This window comes from Lygodium microphyllum, chromosome 23 (genome assembly GCF_053477565.2).
Source record: "Lygodium microphyllum isolate KBCC chromosome 23, Lygodium_microphyllum_v1.1.10, whole genome shotgun sequence".
NCBI classification, from domain to species: domain Eukaryota; kingdom Viridiplantae; phylum Streptophyta; class Polypodiopsida; order Schizaeales; family Lygodiaceae; genus Lygodium; species Lygodium microphyllum.
The window spans coordinates 64,917,511-64,932,888 of NC_141157.1; the positions used below are offsets into that span (position 1 = coordinate 64,917,511).

At 41.1% G+C, this 15,378-nt stretch overlaps 1 protein-coding gene across 1 annotated transcript in view; it reads right to left on the bottom strand.

The window, feature by feature from the left end:
- Positions 1 to 385: 385 nt before the first annotated feature.
- The window catches only part of IMPL1 (myo-inositol monophosphatase like 1), a 38,587-nt gene continuing 23,594 nt past the window's right edge, over positions 386 to 15,378 (bottom strand). Inside the window, exon 10 of the mRNA XM_087664347.1 lies at positions 386 to 927. Within this exon, the coding sequence (XP_087520473.1) occupies positions 829 to 927 (99 nt within the window). The 3' untranslated portion in view covers positions 386 to 828. The remainder of the gene's footprint in view (positions 928 to 15,378) is intronic.

Sequence of the window (15,378 nt, forward strand, 5' to 3'; positions counted from 1 at the left end):
TGACACTCTATAGGCAATGAAATTCCACAAGGTTTCAAGACAACTTTTTAAAGGACATACCTTTCCCTATTGAGCAGTCCAGCTTTTTGTGTTCGACTATACCTTTCAAAACGAAAGCTTGCAATAGCCAATTTCAGCCCGAAACAGGATGGTGTTTTTGTCTTGACCATATGATTGCCTTTTGAAACTAAAAGCTTGCCATTGCTTATTTATGTAGCAATGCTCAACTTAGGAGTTTGAAAGGGATTGAAAAATATTAGCATATAGAAGGTTGACTTGGGACCTAGAGCAAAATTGTGAAGTGGCTTTAGAGTTTGTAAAGAGAACTCTCTCGAGATTCCATTAAAAGCATCTTATCAAAAGAGTTATATTCATGACACATTGATAGTGTTAATCTAGATAAATGGCGCATTATGCACAAGAAATTGATGAGTTTTATGCTTGATGCAACACAAATGCTACAAGTAATGACTATAACATGCCATGAAGCAAAATTGAGGCCTGATATTCAAGCCGTGATTGTACTCCAAAGGAAAACTGAGATGGTGAAGGATACCAATACCTTGGGACCACAATCTAAATGGAGTTTCAAAGCATGCAATATGATGCTTGGCATTAGCAATCAGTTTGCCATGTGCGCTTCAATGTGTGTGTATGAGATATCTGTTAAGATGATCCAGATCAGGTGCACAGTTTAAGGGATTCAGTATGCAAATGGTTCAATAGTAACCCACTTCCCTCTTCCACAAGAATGAAAAATTTTCATCGTATGCATGGTGATGAAAACTGTGCTGAAGCCTGCATACATGCGCTCCATTTGCAACATGCTCACACATCTGATTTATAACCATTGGGTTTCAACCACTGGGAAAAATCATACCCTTTTTTAATCAAATTCTTGCTCGGAGGTGCAATTATGTCAAGCACCTACATCACATACAACAAAAATAAGTAAATGATACAGACAATAGCTATGATCTCTAGTAACAAAAATTGAGAAGCACCTTTTATTAGCATGTAGCAAGTACACATAAAATGCTAATTTCCAACAAGATTTATGGACTCAGAGCTGACAATATCGGCCATTTACATGGTGGAAAGCCCACAAGCAGCAGATGGCTAAACTGCTGACAAGATTTATGGACTCGAGAGTTAACAATGTTGATAGATTTTTGGAGTCCTGGTTATGGTCAAGTTACGACCAGTTACACCATCTTTAGAGTTCAGACTTTAAGCAACTTGCTCTAGGTAGCAAAATAAGTGGTCATTCAAGGGAGCCTGAATGCCATCGTGCCCATTGGGTGTAATTGAACCTTGAAGCTCAGCTTGTGCCCCAGGATCTCTACTCTACTTTTGTGTTTCTTCTCAAGTTTAGACTCTTACAAACAAGCAACTAAAGGAAACCAAGGTGACCCCAAGAGGTTCCTCTACAACTACATTTAAGCAGCCAACAAGCTGAAAACTTTTTGAGGTCCCTAGGAGCTAAGAAGCAGCAGCATGGGCTGCCTCAAAAAGCAGTCTTAAGGCAAAAGAGGCATATCTCCAGACAGTCTTTGTTCAGCTTGTTTTTCACTAATGACCACCTCCTTCAGTTGTGCTTCAATGTGATCTACAGCTGCAGAACAATCTCAACTGACACAAACAGCAGGTGAATGACCACCATAAACTATGATAGCTGGGTATTTGCAGCAGGAGGGCAGCCTCTGTTAGCTGCAATTTTGCAGGGGGGGGCAGGATCTCCTAGCTGCATTTTCTACAGCAAGAGGGAATCAGCTTTTTCAGGAGATTTTTGAGGTGTATTCTCACTTGTCATATTTCCACACCATGTGAAAATAGCTCTCAACTAGGAGATCATTGGACAAGATGTTATGGATTACTTGGAAAGCCAGGAGGGAGATGACAGAGACCAAAATCCAGGGTATATTGCACTAGGTCGAGATCTTTTCTACAGAAATACAAAAGTATTTGAAAAATGCAAAGATACTTCAATTTTCTCTTTTAGGAGGTCCAAAATATCATAGGACAAATTGATCCACTTTGAAAAAAGATTGGGGTGTTTCTTGATGCCTAAATAAGGTAAAATTTTGAGAATACCCAGAATTGGTGACAACTTGGATCGGTTTTAGAAGCTTGTGTGCCCAGCACAAGTGACTTGAAATTGGATAAAATTGAATCAAAATTACAACTCGGATTGATGACAACTTGGATCAGTTGTAGAAGCTTGTGTGCCCAGCACAAGCAGCTTGAAAATTACTTTCAGATTATATAAGAATTTGATGCTGCCTTTGAACTCACAAATGCTCTGTAGTAATCGATACAAACTTTCAGCCACATTGCAAGTATGCAAATTGCAAACCCACACTGCATATTTTGAGTGATTTTGAATGGCCAAGTGGCCTAGTCTTAAAAACGACATCAAGGCCCTTGTGATACACTAATGACTTGGCAATGCTCCAAAATTACTAGCAGCCGTTTTCAATGCCATCTGAACCTTTGAAAGATATTGCACTTCAGATTTGATTATGAAAGTGCCAAAGTCAACAAACAGGAATCATGTCATATGGATAGGTCAACAAAATGGATACTTTATTCAAATAAAGAAAACCATCAAAGCTTCACGTATGGAAAAACTCTGTGGCCTGGATCTTTGAACTGTATGAACTTACAAACTCAATGATTGGAGGCATACATCCTGAAGACTATCACTTTGTTCTGGTAAGCATTGTATGATCATTTGGTCGAAGACTCAAATTTTGCCTCCATAGCATCCAATAAAAATTTTACAATGTCAAACAACAAATCTTTGAATAGTTAGCAGTCAAATGTTATTGACAGTTAAAGGACAGGTCAAGAACTGTCAATTAGAGGTCTCAGATGAGACAAATAGAAGTTGCAGAGAAACATCAAGAGGGAGATCAGGTTTTGCTTATATTTGAGCGAACCCACTTAAGAATACAGACAGAAAAAGGAACGCCTTTGTAAAGATTTTCAATGAATATTATAGACTTTCTAGGATCCCACAAAAAATGAGATCACTTACAAATTTGTTGGGGCAAACAATTAGAAGATTCACAAAGCTTTCCATGTGACTCTATTAAAGAAATATGTCAGCAAAACATTAGATGAACTAGTGGTTGAAGATCCACCACAAGTGGACCAACCATAAGTTCTAGAGCTAGAACAAGTTGTTGTTATAAAGACCAGGAGAGAGTTGCAAAAGCCAAGATTTCTAGGAGATACTTAGTGAAGGTCAAGAATTATTCTACCAAGTGATTCTAACTGGATGAGAACCCTACTTCCAACTTCCAAGGATTATCCTCATTTGCTGCAGACTTATAAACATGGTTTTCACTTGTAAGTAGAAGACGAAGATGAGGACCAAGTTACTGCAATTGAGCCATAACAACTAACAGATTGATCTACAAAATACTTGAGTATTAATTCATAAGTATCATGTTGCAATTTGGTTTACTTTGGACACAATCCTATTTGTGATGGGAGTTTGAAAGATACACGACCATGTCGGTGATTGAACCCAACAGGAAAACATCATATCAATGATTCAAACTGAGGTAAGACATGTAAAGGGACAAATATCAACTACATTGTGCATTCCATAATAGATCTTAACATTGTGAAAGACATGTAAAGGGACAAATATCAGCTACATTGTGCATTCCATGATAAAGTTTGGGGCTTTTCCCAGATTTGACATCGTTTATGGCTATCAATGATTTTCGAGTCAGAAATTACAGACATTGCGAGTGGTGACCTCAATTAATTTGGGGATTTTTCCAAATTAGTCAAAATTTTGCTCTTTTGAGCAAATTTAATTGACACTAGATCCCAGAAATTTGGGTTTTTTCATGTATTGGCAAAGTTTTGCTCAGCTGGGTCAAATTGGCTAACATTTATGCAATCTTGGATTTGAAATTTTGGGGATTTGCACATATTTTGATAAATTTCTGCATTTTTGCCCGTGTGGTGGCTGTTTCATGTACAAACAGCAGAGATTTATTTCTAGTTGAGAAAGAACAGTTGTGTATTTTGCTATTTCAGCTTGTACTTCTGCAGTTTAGTGCATTTACTCGTGTTCGTGATAAAATGGCTGCAACTTCTTCCAGTTCAAACATCAAGAGTTTGATGGAGATCAAACAATTTGATGGTCATGGCTTTGACCTTTGGAAAGATCGTATGCAGGGCATTTTGTTCCTAAAGGATTGTGAGAATGCTTTGTAGGAAGATAAACCCGCACTAATATCTGATGCAGATTGGGCCAGAGTAAACAAAAAGGTTGTGGCTTACATTAAGATCGGTGTCACTGATGACATCTAGGGTTTAGATACAGGTTATGCAATATGGGAGAAGCTGAAAACTACCTATGAGATCACCGCACCTGTTAATCAGGTGCATTTAATGCGCAAGTTGATGAATATGGGACTGGATGAGTCAAAGCTTGTAACTGAGAACTTGAGTGCATTTATAGGGATTCTAAATCAGCTCAAAGATGCAAATTTGGACTTTGATGATAAGTTGAGGACGATCTTTTTGATCATGACATTGCCTGCTCTTGGGAGACCTTAGTGGTTTCACTCAGCAATAACCCCAATCTCTCATATGATGGGGTGAGGGGTTCTATCTTGAATGAAGAAATTAGACGTATGTCTAGTGGGGAAGGCAGCAACTCAGCTTATAATGTAAGAGGCAGGGCTGAAAAGAAAAATGCAAATGCAGGACAGAGGAACAGGAGTAAGAGCAAAGGAAAGGAAAAGAGTGACATTACTTGCTATCATTATGGTCCGAAGGGCCACAAGAAACCTGATTGCAGGTATTACAAGAAGGAACAAGAGAGAAAGAAGAATACAGCAGATAAAAAGAAGAAAGAATATAAGACAGATGCATCTGAGGCAACCAAAGGCAAAGAAAAGCCCAATGTGGCCACTAGTGTGGTCATAGAGGAGCTTTCAGATACAGAGGCTGATGTATTATGTGCGGTTGATTATGATGCCCTTGTATGTCACATGCAAGATATGCAGATTACCAAGGCTAATGTGATTGATGCACTCTTGTCAGTTGATGATGGTGTCACTCAGACTTTGATTGTAGACTCTAGTGTCTCTTTCCATGTGACTCCTTGCTTGGAGTGTTTTGCTATGTTCAATGTAGACAGTTATGGAAAGGTATATCTTGGAAATAACCATGCTCGCAGCATTGATGGGATTGGCACTCTACACTTGTCTTTAGACAATGGTCAAGAGCTTGTGTTGAAAGATGTCAGATATGTGTCTGGCATTAAAAAGAGTTTACTATCTGTTGGTCAGCTTGACTTGCATGGCTACACCACACTGATTGGTGGTGGTTTGTGGAAAGTAAAAAAGGGTTCCATGCTGATTGCAAAAGGAACCAAGAAGGGCACTTTGTATTGTTTGCACTGTAAAGCCTTGAATGGCAACTTTCTTGTAGTTGCTGAAATTTGCAGCCACTTGGGAGTTATGGCATAAGAGATTAGGCCATATGAGCCAAAAAGGACTTGATGTCCTTACCTCTCTGAAGAGGGTTGATGGAAAAGGTTCTAACCTTGACTTTTGTAATGAGTGTCAGTTTGGAAAGCAAATAAAAATTTCATTTTACTCTAGTGTCTCTCTTAAGTCCAATGTCTCGGACTTAGTGCATTCTGATGTATGTAGTATGCCCGTGAAATCGTTGGGTAGTGCTGCATATTTTGACTCCTTTATTGATGACTGTTCCAAGAAGATTTGGGTATACTTGCTGAAAAAGAAAAGTGAAGTGTTTGCTGTTTTTAAAACTTTTCATGATTTGTGACCACTCAAACAGGTAGAAAGCTGAAATTCTTGAGAGCTGATAATGGGGGTGAGTTCACATCTACTAAATTCAAGTCCTTTTGTGACTTGCATGGTATTAAGAGGGAGCTTACAGCTCCTTATAGCCCTTCTTCAAATGGGGTGGCTGAAAGATATAACAGGACTTTATGTGAAAGAGTGCAGTGCATGTTGTCCACTGCTAATCTCCCTCGTGAATTTTGGGGAGAGGCACTCCAAACCGTAGTTCACATTTGCAACCACTCTCCAAACAAGTCCTTAAATAATGGCATCCCTGAGGAGGTTTGGTCTGGCAAATCAGCCTTATATGACCATTTACGCATATTTGGCTGTGATGCTTTTGTGCATGTTGGGGATGAGTTGAAGAACAAATTTTACGCATATCCACCAAAGGCATTTTCATGGGCTATGGTGATAAGGGTGAATTTGGCTACAGAGTGTGGTTACCTCAGTCCAAGAAAATTATTTGCAGCCGTAATGTTGTGTTTAATGAGGCAAAATTGCTGAAAGGTACTTTAGCCTCTAATGAAGATATGAAAAAGGTGAAATTTCAGAGTTTGCAGCCACCTATTACTTCAGAAAATGAGCCTCATGGTGCTGTACCACAGGCTGAAACTGATAATCAGCCAGTTATTTTTTAGCCAGATGATGATGGACAGCAAATAGGAGCACAAGGAGGTCACGGACAGCAAGATAGGCTTGCTGATTATGAAAATGCAGGTGCTGGAAATGAAAATGAAGGTGTTGTACAGCGTGAACAACATGCTGAAAATGACTTACATCAGCCAATAAATGCTGAAAATAATATACCTCCAGATGTAGACCCAATGTAGGGCAAGGTTAGGTACGGAGATCGAGGTAGACAGTCATTACGCGCAGTGAGAGAGACAGAGAGAATGCGAGAGAGCAAAGTAGAGGGTGAACACGTTTTCCAGTACAATGATGAGTGTACCACTTTAGGTTTTTAGATAGATATATATATATGAAAGTACAATGTGATAAGGATGTGTTCACACCTGTGCACATATAAAAGGCATGATGGACCTTTATTCCCAACAACCTCCCACCTAAAGGCAATGTACCTTAAGAGGAGAAAAGAATCAACTAAGTCTAGGTATGTACAAAGCTGAAATAAATATATCTATCCAACTCCCATCATCTGTCGGCAATGAGCAAACCGCTCTGCTAGAAGACCCTTCGTGAGAAGGTCTGCAGGGTTATCATCTGTATGCACTTTGACAAGCTCAATGCTCTTGCTGTCAAGTACATCTCTAATGAAGTGATATTTCACCTGTATGTGCTTTGTCTTTGCATGAAAGACAAGATTCCGTGCTAGCATGATAGCACTCTGACTATCACAATGGAGAACAGGTAACTCTGTGATGCCAAGCTCTCCCACCAGACGCGAAAGCCATAAAGCCTCCTTGCATGCCTCAGTGGCAGCTACATACTCTGCCTCTGTAGTAGACAATGCAACACACTTTTGTAGCCTGGAGATCCAAGAGATTGCTCCTCCTGTGAAAGTAAACACATATCCAGAAGTGGACTTCCTGCAGTCCACATGACCAGCATAGTCTGCATCTGTAAAGCCAACAATAGATGCCTTCTGCTTTCCAAAGCAGATGCACAACTCCCTTGTGCCTTTGAGGTATCTCATAATACCTTTCACTGCATCCCAATGCTTGTTGCCAAGGGTTGCCATGTATCTGCTAACCACTCCCACTGCAAAAGCAATGTTAAGACATGTAGCAACCATAGCATACATCAAACTGCCAACAGCTGAAGCATATGGTATCTTGGCCATTTCAGCCTTCTCATCATCAAATGTAGGGCTATCCTCTGCACTGAGTTTCACATATAGAGGCAATGAAACCCCAATGGTTTCCCCCCCCCCCCCCCCCTCCTCCATATTGAAACGTTGCAAAACTTTGGAGATATACTCCTGCTGAGATAGATAGAGTAAGCCTTTAGATCTATCTCTGAGTATTCGCATGCCAAGAATGTGATTTGCATCACCCAGATCCTTCATATCAAAGCTGCCATGAAGACTTTGCTTCAATGAATCCAAGGCATGAGTATCCTTGCCAGCAATCAGCATGTCATCAACATACAAAACCAAGATAATCAGGCTGTCATCTGCTGTCTTCTTGGTGTACAAGCAGCGATCCACTTGACTTCTATGAAAGCCTTGGGATTGCATGAATGTATCAAACTTATGATACCATTCTCTTGGTGCTTGTTTCAGCCTATACAAACTCCTTTTAAGTTTACATACCATTTTTTCTTTCCCTTGTTCAACAAACCCTTCAGGCTACTGCATATATATGTCTTCATGCAGATCACCATGTAAAAACACAATCTTTACATCCATCTGTATGAGCTCCATATCCTCAAGTGCAACCAAACCCAAAATGGTTCTTAATGTAGTCATCTTGACTACAAGAGAGAAAATCTCATCAAAGTCAATTCCATGCTCTTGCTTGTACCCCTTTGCAACCAATCTTGCTTTGTACTTGGGTGAGGAACCAGAAGTGACCTTCATCTTGTAAACCCATTTGCATGGAAGGGTTTTCTGCCCTTTAGGCACCTGCACCAAGTCCCAAGTGCCAATTTTTTCAAGAGATTCCATCTCTGACAGTATGGCTTTATACCATTTCTTGCTGTCCTGTCTGTCCATTGCTTCCTTGAAGCAAGACGGTTCACCACAGTCTGTCAACATGACATACTCAGCCACATTAATTGCACCAGGAACAAATCTGTCAGGTTGTCTAGTAGCCCTAGACGATCTCCTAACCCAATGGTCATTGTTTGCTAGCTGTTCCTGCAAATTTCCATTTTCAACATGCTGTCCTGGCATTTCAGCCTGCAAATCAGCATTAACAGCTTGCTGTCCTGGCTGTTCTTGCACATGTAATGGCTCATTTTCATGGGCAATAGCTGGCTGATCATTTCCAGCATCATTTCCTGCATTTAGAAGTTCATTTACAAAAAATATTTGCTACTGTACAACGGGCACATTTTGCTGTCCAAAAGGTATTTATTCCCGGAATACAACCCTACGGACCTCCTCAGTCTTTTCGGACTGTTTGTGCATGTGATCTTCTCGGAAGATAATGTCATTGCTGCATACTATTTTTCTTTTCTCGGGATCCCATAATTTATACCCCATTTCACCCTCGTCACCATATCCTAGGAAAATGCATTTATAGGACTTTGGCTCAAGTTTGCTGTGTTTTTCTTTACGAATGTGCACAAAAGCCTCGCAGCCAAACACTTTCAGATGAGCATATGAAGGTGGCTTGCCCGACCATGCTTCTTGGGGAACTCCCCCCCCCCCCCAAAGACCTATTTGGTGACCGATTAATCAAGTGAACGGCTATCATAACAGCCTCTGCCAAAAAACCATGGGGTAATGCAGCATGAGACAGCATCGTACGGACCTTATCCTGTATGGTCCGATTCATATGCTTTGCAACTCCATTTTGGGGTGGATTATGAGGGGCAGTGAGCTCCCTCTTTATCCCTTTACTGTCACGAAATGCCTGAAAGGCTTTGGATACATATTCCCCACCATTGTCAGAGCGAAGACACTTAAGTGTCTTATCTGTCTGATTTTCAGCCAATGCCAAGAATTTTTTAAACTTGTCAAGCACTTCATCCTTGCTACGAATAGGGTAAACCCATTTCCATGTAGCATCATCGACAAAGGTGACAAAATATTTCTTTCCCCCTGAAGATAATCCTGGCACTTAACATACATCCGAATGTACTAACTCTAGAGAAGAAGATTTCAAAGAAAGAGACTTTTTGTAAGACGTTTGTACATGTTTGCCATAAATGCAATGACCACAATGCTCAAAATCAGCATAACGAAGACAAGGCAAGTAACCCAAACATGAAAGCACTTTCATTCCTATTTGACTCATGTGTCCCAACCGGCCATGCCACAAAGAAATACTTGGCTGCTCGGTCACGGCAACAACATGGTCATACACACTAGATACATAAAGTGGATACAACGTATCACTCTTGCAACCTCTGGCAATAACCCTAGATCCCTTACAGATCTTCCATTTTCCATCACCAAAGGTGGTATGAAAACCATCATCATCTAGCTGCCCTGTGCTAATCAAGCTCTTCTTAAGCTGAGGTACATGCCGTGCATGGTGAAGTGTAAAGACAGAGCCATGCTGAAACTATAACTGCACACTGCCAATACCTGCAATCTCACATGCATAGTTGTTCCCAAGATGGACAACACCGTGTCGACCCCCTGTATAGGCGGAAAACCACTCACGATGAGAGTGTGTTCACACCCGTGCATATATAAAAGGCACGATGGCCCTTTATTTCCAACATCCAATTCTTGAAAATGTTGATCATTGGATACGCAGGTCTACATGCGTAAGAAGGCAACCACATAGGTTTGACCCCTCCTTGCATTATGTGATGCTTACAGATGAGGGTGAGCCTCTTATATACAAAGAGGCCAAGTCATGTGAATTTAGCAATAAGTGGGAGCTTGCTAAGCAGAAAGAGATTAAATCTCTATATGCAAATGATACTTGGGATCTTGTGTCATTGCCCAAGGGAAGGAAGCCGCTTCCAAACAAATGGGTGTACAAAGTAAAGACAGTTGATGGGAAACCCAAGTACAAGGCAAGATTAGTTGCCAAAGGGTATGCACAAAAGGAAGGGATTGACTTCCAAGAGGTCTTTTCACATGTTGTGAAGATGACCACTCTATGTGTGCTTTTTGCTCTCACTGCTGTTTTAGATTTAGAGCTGTATCAAATGGATGTAAAAACAACTTTCTTGCATGGTGACGTTGATGAGGAAATCTACATGAAACAGCCCGAGGGCTTTGTAGTTCTTGGAAAAGAGCAAATGGTGTGTAAACTAAAACGCAGCCTGTATGGGCTGAAGCAAGCACCACGGCAGTGGTACAAAAAGTTTGACACCTTTATGCTCTCTCATGAGTTTACACGCAGCCATGCAAATCATTGCTTGTACATGAAAAAGGATACAGAAGGCAGCCCCATCATACTTGTTTTGTATGTGGATGATATATTGCTAGCTGGGAAAAGAAAGACTAGCTTGGATACTCTCAAAAATTAGCTGAAATCAACCTTCTCCATGAAAGATTTGGGGAATGCATAGCATATTTTGGGCATGAGGATTCATAGAGATAGAATGCAGAAATTGTTGTTTTTATCTCAAAAAAAGTACATTGAAAAGGTACTAGACAGATTTAACATGGTTGAAGCTAAGCCTTTTGGGGTACCCTTATCTCCTTAACTAAAGCTTGCAAAGCACATTGGGAGGCTGTCAAGTGTATTCTTCGATACCTTAAAGATACACAAAGAAAGTGTATTTGCTATAGATAGGGTGCACTTAGTTTGCAAGGTTATTGTGATGTAGACATGGCAAGTGACTTGAATACTCGTAGGTCCACCAACGGGTATGTCTTCACAGTTGCTAGTGGAGCTATTTCTTGGTGTTCCAGGTTGCACAACATCGTTGCACTGAGTACCACTGAATCTGAATGCATATCAACTACTAAAGCTTCTAAGGAAGCTATATGGTTAAGCAGACTTGCAGAAGATCTTGGCATGTCTATATGGGTACTGCAGTTTTGGGATGTGATAGCCACAGTGCTGTGTATCTGGCTAAGGATGCCATGTATCATTCACGCACAAAGCATATAGATGTGCGATATCACTTCTTCAGACAGATTTCGGAAGATGGTCAACTCACATTGACCAAAATCAAAACACAAGATAACCCTGCAGATGTTCTCACTAAAAGTCTAAGCAAAGCTCAACATGAGCATTGCATACGACTAGTGGGAGTTGGTTAGTTACACATCGGACCTTTAAGTGGAAGCTTGTTGGGATAAAGGCCCAGTTTAACCTCCCGTGTATAGTACACCCACATTGTACATGTGAATCCACCCTTACATGCCCTAAGTATAAATACATTTTATTCTTTGTGTACCAACACATTGTTGGTACACTCTAATAGAATCATACTTGACTTTGCTCTCACTCTCTCTCCAGCCGTCACACTCTCACACTCACTCCTCTCGAACTTTTGTCACTCTCAACTGAACTCCAACAGGCAGGAGAAGATGACCTGCCTCAATTGGCATCATCCTCTGGAGATCATGATGCCAATTGAGGATGCAACGCCAAGTGGAGCAACAGACAGGGAGCCAAACACAAGCTCCAACTGCCTATGATGCATACACCAGCCGATGGAAAAAGACACCAGCTAAGGAGGAAGCTATTGCTACGTAAACACAAATTTAGAAGGAGATGATTGATGTCTGGCAACATCAGATGGAGATGGTGGAAGAATAGGAGAGATGATGGTATCATGAATGAACAAAAGAAGTGTGTAATGGGGTGATGAATGAATGGGTGGTGCCATATATATAGGCACAGACAGTCTTGAGTCTTGCCCACCAAAGTCCTTGAGTGGTGTTCCAACTCTCTTGGGAGGCACCTAGAAAACCTTTTTTGGGCTGGAAATGGAAACCAAAAATGGGAATGAAGAAGGGAACTGATCTGAATGATGTGGTTTCTCAACACATCAGCTGTCCAACACGGCTACTACAGCTCCACTTGGCAACCTGATTTCTGTTGCTGCCAGCGACCTACCAACCCTAGGACAACAGGCTGCAAATTGCTACAAATTTTGCCATATCAGCAGAGTCACTTGTCTCCTCAATTTGCTGCCTGTGTTTATCACCTATGCAGACCACTCAAAAGTGAAGTCCACAAGTCATTGACTTGCGCATGGAAGCTGAACTAACTTTAGCTAGAACTCAAACATACAAGTCGATGGTAGGTCCTAGCTCTATGTTTTAGTCATGATCATACATTTTGTGTTTTCTCAATGCAAACCCTAGCATATCTTCACACCACTATAGTCTCTCAAGACTCAAGAGACTGCCTCTATTAAGCTAAAAAAGATTCATTTCACATTAAATCTTCACTCTCTCTTTAAAACAGCCCCAAAACTCATTTTTTGCCAAAGTTTCTATGTCCATAAGCCAAAACCCTATCTTTGCAAGGATCCACATCTATAAATAGGAGGTTTCCCAACCACTTTGTTTATCCATTCTTTTGCAGTTCAGCCATCAGCTCATTGCTGCCACACCATCATGAGTCCAAGGCACCCTGTTTTCAGCTGCTGTCTATTCTAGCTGCTGCCCTACAGTTAGGCAACCTCTCCCTTAGCTGATGCCTTCACTCTGTTGCTGCTCCTGGAACCAGTCCATTACTCACATAAAGCAGTAGTTCCTTCAATTAACATCTACTCTTTTCACACACACACACAAACAGAGACCTCACTCCCTCGCTCAACACCAAATTGGCCCCGAAGACCGGCGCCCCTCTCGGTATTTCTTTATCAATTAAAAGATGGAAAGTTACAAAAATGAAATGTTCCAAAATACATAACCTATGAACAGTTGGTTTTCATCTTTTTTGAGTAAATCCCAGCCACATAAGGACAGTACAACATGACCAAAACAACATCCCTTTTAGGAAAGCATTTTCTGTGACCATAACTCAATAATTCATGTGCAGAATTGCAGTTTGCAGAACTCTGTATTTACTGTTCTTAGTGTCCAGCATATCCAGAACAACATCCCTTTGAGGAAAGCATTTTCAATGACCATAGCTCAATGATTCATGTGCAGAATTGCAGTCTGCAGAACTCTGTATTTACTGTTCTTACTGTCCAACATATCCAGAACAACATCCCTTTTACCCTCGCATCATTCCAGCAATAAAACAGTCCCACAAACAGCACTAAATCAGAGCTGAAAATGTTCTTGTGTGGCATGGTCATCACTTTCTTTAGTTCCTGCATTGGAGAAGCCAACAGCTGCTCCTAAACCTAGACAGTGAGGCTCTTGCCTCAGCAGAAGTGCAAAGAAAACACAGAACAGTACCTTTGATGGAATCAGCCCATCATGCAGAGCATTTCCTCTGAGAATAGAGAGAGAGTTGACCAAAGGGAGCAAGTTCTACCTCAGTACATGAGTCAAAGACGAAGAGGTACTCTCCATAGCTGATGAACTTACAGCAATCTACCCTCACCTCCTCAAAACTTCATTCTCAGTTCTGTCCCTCATGCCTATATGTTTTTTTTAAAATGCTCTCTCTCTCTCTCTCTCTCTCTCTCTCTCTCTCTCTCTCTCTCTCTCTCTCTCTCTCTCTCTCTATATATATATATATATATATATATATATATATATATATATGATGTTCCTGGCCAAGAGCCTATGCCACTCCCCTCAACCTCAAGACCAGCAAATTGCAGATCTTTCATAGAAAAAAAAGTGAGGAATGCCATATGGAAATTGAAAAATGGAAAAGCCCAAGATCATGATGGTTTAGTGGCTGAACACTTCGCGCATGCCTGTGATATTTTGGCACCAACGCTAGCTCACATCTTTAATAGGGCAGTTTGTGAGGGATTTCCAACTTGCTGGTCAGACCATATTATTGTGCCACTCTTTAAGAGTGGAGACCCCACGCTACCTAGTAACTACCGAACTATCATGATTGGACACATGCTGGCCAAGATATATGGCTCTATCGTGGAACAAGCATTGAGTGAATGGGCCGAGATACATGGCCTGAGATCAAAAGGCCAGGCTGGCTTCAAGAGGGGATATACAACTCTAGACCATATCTTTACATTGAGGGCAATCATTGAAGAAGGCAAGGCATTCAAGAAAAAGATCTACTGCTGTTTTGTGGACTTTCGCAAGGCCTTTGACACAGTGCCACGTGCTAGACTCATGAGAAGAATGCAAAACATTAATGTGCCTGTAGAGATACAGTGAAGTATCTATGCCTTGTATGAGACAGTGACCGGGCAGAGTACGAACACCTGAGGGCATCTCAGATACAATCAATAGCACCATTGGGGTGAAACAAGGCTGTTCACTTTCACCGACACTATTTGGGCTATATATAGATGAAATTTCAGAATATGTGGACAGGACTGGTGGGGCCGGAGCCAGCCTAGCTGGAGTGCTGATATCATTACTGCTTTATGCCGATGATATTGTACTTATATCTGACTCACCTGAGGGACTAAATAGACACTTGGATGCATTATCAGCTTTTTGTAGAGATAGAGATCTTAAGGTGAACCTTGGGAAAACTAAAGTTATGGTATTTAACACTTCAGCTGCTTGGGTGACAAGAGCTTAGCACCAGTTTACTTTTGATGGAGAGCCAGTGAAGATGGTTAGGCAGTATGTCTATTTGGGGGTCACATTGAAGGGACCACAGTTCTCTTGGAGAGAGACATCAGAGGCTCGTTTGGCAAAAGCATATGCAGCCTTAGGTGCATTGGAGAGGCAATGTGCTCACATACAATTTCATGAACCGCGCACCAAATTGTGGCTTTTTGACACCCTGGTTACACCCACACTCCTATATGGGGCAGCTATTTGGGGTCTGAGTCTCTTTCACACGAGGAGACAGCCTTTGGGAGACCAGGATGGACCAGA